Source organism: Mus pahari, chromosome 1, assembly GCF_900095145.1.
Source record: "Mus pahari chromosome 1, PAHARI_EIJ_v1.1, whole genome shotgun sequence".
NCBI classification, from domain to species: domain Eukaryota; kingdom Metazoa; phylum Chordata; class Mammalia; order Rodentia; family Muridae; genus Mus; species Mus pahari.
This window is the reverse complement of record NC_034590.1, coordinates 56,206,005-56,211,842: the sequence shown is the minus strand read 5'-3', so window position 1 is coordinate 56,211,842 and position 5,838 is coordinate 56,206,005. Positions and strand designations below refer to the sequence as shown.

Below are 5,838 nucleotides of genomic sequence, written 5' to 3'. Positions count from 1 at the left end.
AAATATGGAGATAAAGTGTTGAGCAGAAACTGAAGAAAAGGCCACCCAGAGACTGTCCTACCTGGAGATTCATCCCATATACAGTTACCAAACTCAGGCACTATTGTGGATGCCAAGGAGTGCATGCTGAAAGGAGTCTGATATGGCTGTCTCCTGAGAGACCCTGCTAAAGCCTTACAAATGCAGAGACAGATGTTGGCAGCCAACCATTGAACTGAACGTGGGGTCCCAAAGAGGAGTTAGAGAAAAAAACTGAAGGAGTTGAAGGGATTTGAAATCCCAGAAGAAGAACAACAATATTAACAAACCAGACCGCCAAGAGCTCCCAGGGAATAAGGCATCAAACACAGAGTACACATAACTCCAACTGCATACCGTGCAGAGAATAACCTTGTCATGCATCAATGGAAAGAGAGGTTCATGGTCCTAAGAAGGCTCCATAGATGCCCCAGTGTAGGGGAATCTAAGATGGGGAGGTGGGAATAGGTGGGTGGGTGGAGTAACATCCTCATAGAAGCAGGAGCAGGCAGGATGAGATAGAGTGTTTCTGGGAGGGAGAGAAACCGGGAAAAGGGATAATATTTGAAATGTAAATTTTAAAAATATCCAATTAAAAGAAAAAGAAGAAATAGAACAATTAAATTAAAGAGAATGACCTTGTTGAACATAAATGGGAGAAGAGGCCCTTGGTCCTGGGAAGACTAGATGCCCACCCCCAACCCTGTGTAGGGGAATCGAAGGTGGGGAGGCAGGATTTGAGGGAGGAACACACTCATAGAAGCAGAGGGATGGAGGATGGCATAGCTGGTTTCTGGAGGGGAAACCTGGAAAGAAGGTAACATTTGAAATGTAAATAAATAAAATGTCCAATAAAAATATTTTTTAAAAAAGGAATTAAAGAGAAAAAATATTTTTTTGGAGACAAGTTTTCTCAGTATTAGCCCTGGATGTCCTGGAACTCACTCTGTAAACCAGGCAGGACTCGAACTCAGAAATCTGCCTGCCTCTGCCTCTCAGAAATAATTTGCATAGAACAAATGCATAAGTGATACCCAAGAAAAATACAACAATAATACTGATAGAAATGACAAAACCAATCTAGAACTTAAGAACAAAATTCCATGAGGATAACGAAATATTAACAGCAATTACGTTGATATAAAAATTAAATTGGAAAACTCAATAACTTAATTAAGAACAGTCAAAGAGAACACTTTCAAGTAGAATGAATCGAGCAAAAGATAATTATCAGGATTTGATAATAATGTACAGGATCTAGATAAAATGAGTATTTAATGTGGAAATTGTTTTTAAAATAAAACAAATCAAATTAGAAGAACACACAGAAAATGTGGATACACAGTTGATAACACAAACAACAACAAAAATCAACAACAGGATGACTATACTCAACACACATTTCAATAATAACTTTAAACACAAATGACTTCAATTCACTAATCAAAAGACACAGATCAACTGCATGATCAAGAAACAAGATCCAACTGTATTGGATCTACAAGAAGTATATCTTAGATTGAGAAATCTTACATCATGCTGTCTGTGAACATATGCGAAGACGTAAAACTTTTCTGAGTGCTCCTTTGACTTCTGTGTTTCTCAGGCTGTAGATAATGGGGTTTAACATGGGAGTAATGACCCCATACAACATAGAGATGAGTCTGTCTCTGCCAGGAGAGTGTTGACTGGAGGTTGGGCGCATATAGGTAAATATAGTTGTGCCATAGAACAAGAAGACTACAAGAAGATGGGAAGCACATGTGGAGAAAGCTTTACGCTTTCCTTCTGCTGACCGGATCTTTAGGATGGTGGAGGCTATGTATATGTAGGAGATCAAAGTGATCAGAAAAGCACCAACCCCAAAGATACTTGCTATCACTAAAAGAAGCATTTCTGCCATATAGGTGGATGAGCATGACAGGGCCACCACAGGGGGAATATCACAGTAGTACTGGTTAACTCTATTAGAATTGCAGAAAGACAGGCTAAAGGTGGACATTGTGTGGACAAAAGAGTTCAGAAACCCAGCTGACCAAGTCCCAAACAACAGCTGCACACAGCGAACCTTGGTCATGATGAGAGAGTAACGCAGAGGAAAGCATATAGCCACATACCGGTCATAAGCCATCACAGCCAGCAAGAAGACTTCAGTCCCAGCTAGGGCCACCAGGAAATAGAGCTGTAAAGCACACCCAACAAAGGAAATGCTGTGATCCTCAGTCAAGAGACTCTTGAGCATCTTGGGGACAGTAGCTGATGGGCAGCATATGTCCAGCAAGGACAGATTTGCCAACAGGTAATACATGGGAGTCTGGAGCTTTTTCTCAGCCACAATGGCCAAGAGGATGAGCCCATTTCCCAGTAAAGTGATCTGATAGATGATGACAAAGGCCACAAAGAGTGGATAGCGCACTTCAGGGAGGTCAGAGAGCCCTATGAGGATGAACTGAGTCACTGTGGTAAGATTGTAGATGTCCATCTTCTTTGTCCACAGGATGTTTCTAATGGAAATGAAAGTACAGAATACAGGTTAGAATGATAAAGCAGGAATTCTGCTTCTGAGAAACTGGGAATATAGCAGAACGTGGTTGAAGGTGGTATGTGTTACCTCTGTCTATATTGTTATTATTGCATCAGAGTGGATCATGATCCTTTTTTATATGTTTTGGATTCTATTTGCAAGTATATTATTTAGGTTTTTTGTGTCTATACTTTTAAGAGATATTTGTCTGTAATTCTCTTTGTTGAATCCTCAAGTGGTTTGAGGGGCCTCATAGCATGAATTGGGCAATGTTCCTCCTGTTTCTATTCTGTAGAATAATTTCAGGGGTATTGGCATTAAATCTTCTTTAAATGTCTGGGAGAATTCTATACTAAAATCTTCTGGCCCTAGGCATTTTCATTATTGTTGTTATAGTTGGGGGAATTTTAATGATTGCTTCTAATTTACTAGGAGCTATAAGTCTATTTAAACTGTATACCTGATCTTGCTTTAACTTTTAGTAGGTGGCGCCTATCAAAAAAATTATTATTTTCTTTTAGATTTTCCAATTTGATGGATTACAGGTTTGTAAAGTACATCTTCACAATTCTTTAAATTACTTTGATGTCTATTATGTGGATTTGCCTTTCAGACATTCTAAAACTTCTGTGTATTTATACTATTTCTGAATATACAAAACCCCTTCCATCTCTGGAGGTAGTTCACTGAGTAACTGAACAGACCTTGAAAATTCATGACTTTATTAATCATATAGAATCCTTACATATTTTTAACTTCATAATTCATTAAAAATTGATGTAATTTTCACATTATCTTAAACATTTGTCTTATTCTTTTATGCCTTATTTTAATGTGTATGACACTAGACACTTCTTCAGTCTAAATTAAGGTATAATAACTGTATTACACAATTGCTTACTTCATATATTCCACTATATAATTATATTATATATACAAGTATATTCAATGGTAGATAAGACTTTAATACTAAAAATTATCAAATTATAGGAAATCATTTTAACAATGAAATCATGAGTGTATGAATGATCTATGATTTCTTCAACATATATTTTAGTTGGAAGAACTAACTGTAGAAACTGTCCTATAACTTTGATACCATATCTTTAAGATATAAACAATAGCATTTTCATTAATGTATTTATAATAATTATGTTAACTAAATTTTTCAGAAAAAGTTAATTAAAGTTGTAGAAATTAATATTGTGTTTGGTGGTTTTGAAAACATATTTTCTATAGTACCACATATTAGACAATTGGTAGTACAAGCTTATTAGAAAATAAATGAAAATTAACATTCTATAATCTGACTCCTATTTTTTCCTGGTGAAACAATGAATACTTTCTTCAATAAGTTAAAATGCACAGAAATATAGTATGAATTATATATAATGGTTTTTCCCCAAAATGTAAAAGTTTTTTATCTTTTCCTCCATATAATAAATCTTTACATTTAGGAGGCTAAGACCAGGGAAATGTAAATTTGAGGCCAACCTGAACTACAAAGCAAAACCCTGTTTCAAAATAAAAGAAAAAGAGAAAGCACTGCAATGTGTTCCTCTTCATTCCTCAAACAACAGATTTGGAAGATAACTTCAGAATAAATGAACTTCTATTGCTAGTCTTTTCATATCTAGAAATATGAAAATTATTACAATCACCACAAATATATGCATGTCATTATAAATTTAATGAAGGATGTTCTTGGATGAATAACAATGACTGAAGAAAAAACTAAATCGTCTCAATTATTAATGTCTCTAATTTTCACAACCCTATGGAGCTCTTAAATTTTATCCTATGTATTTATCTTTCAAATAAAAAAATGTGCAAACAAAATATGGCACTTTTATTGCAATAGCAACATCTTCAAGCAACAAATGTTTACTTGTACAATAATTCACTTTCCTCATACAAATTTTACTCTTTAAAACAAGAATTAAAAGAAATATATTTTAGAATATTCTAATTAAATAAACCTATCCTAATCTTCAGATTATATGATCAATATAAACACGAGACCTAATAACACATTTTTCTTAATTTTATACATTATTGTCTGAGTGTATTCCATGAAACTAGTGATCCTTGATACACAGAACATTGTCATTTGCTCACATGTAAAGATTTCATATATTTATCAACCTTTACATTCTAGTATTAACATAACTTATTAACAATTTGTGATGCAATTAAAAATGAATATTTTTATCAATTATGTACTTCTCAGAAACAAGTTCTAAAATCTTATGGAAGGATCAAGTTTCCTAGAGATTTAGGCAACTTTATTACATTCAATCTCTCCAAGTGTATTTTATGATTAGTTGATGTACCTAAAAAATATAAATATACAGATGGAAATTAATAACAATATATATGGAAATCATATATATTATATTAATTGCATTTCAAATATATTATATTAATTACATTTCTATTTAAAAATGCCTACAATTCAGACTTCCTTACCATTTCTAACATAGAACTTTGCATATGGCAAATTCTAAAAATACAATACAGGAAAATATTCTCTTTTAATAATATTCAAGTTTCTGTCACATAGGAAGATATAACAGATACAATTAGCACATATAGAACATATATATATATATATATATATATATATATATATATATATATCTTAAATTATAGCACTTAATGAACTGTAATTTATTAGCATATGTATCAATAGCAATAAAATATTGCATTTAAATTATACTTAAAATAGATTATGTTACCAATAAATAGTTTCAGAAAGATAAAGTAGATGATCCAGCAACAAATTATATCAGTAGGTAAAAACTATATTAACACTTATTCTTAGGACTCACACCAGGAGTTAGTCCATAACTTATACATTCCCATTCTATCCTTAGGGAAGGAGGATAATAAGAACTCTAGAGAGAATAACTACATTACTATCAAGTTAGGAATAGGGACACAAAACTAATTAATTTGATATAGGTTTTAATATAATTCTATGTTACATGAGTGTCATTTTCATTCCTTGTAATAGCTCATGGACATGGGCACCTGGAATAAACTTGGCCAATAGTAATTATGTAATAAGATATTTACTTTGTGATTTTCAAGAGTGTCTTCTGTAAATAACAATGACTTTCCCTGACCTAAAAGTTTGAACTTGCCATACAGACTATGGTAAAATAGACAGTTTTATAGTAATCATATCGCCAAAGTGAGGAATACATTGGTGATAGGAAACTACAATTTGTGATTACAAAAATCCTTCATTGAACACATCATCACATTTTCTGTAAATAATCTCTTTTCATTAT

General features: G+C 33.1%; 1 protein-coding gene across 1 annotated transcript; it reads right to left on the bottom strand.

The window, feature by feature from the left end:
- Positions 1 to 1,552: 1,552 nt before the first annotated feature.
- LOC110338053 (olfactory receptor 5V1-like) lies at positions 1,553 to 5,355 on the bottom strand. Its single transcript, XM_021221245.1, has 3 exons — positions 5,281 to 5,355; positions 4,766 to 4,875; positions 1,553 to 2,522 (listed from the first exon to the last, which is right to left on the bottom strand). The coding sequence occupies exon 3, from the start codon at positions 2,498 to 2,500 to the stop codon at positions 1,553 to 1,555; it is 948 nt and encodes a 315-aa protein (XP_021076904.1). The 5' UTR covers positions 2,501 to 2,522; positions 4,766 to 4,875; positions 5,281 to 5,355.
- Positions 5,356 to 5,838: the final 483 nt, after the last annotated feature.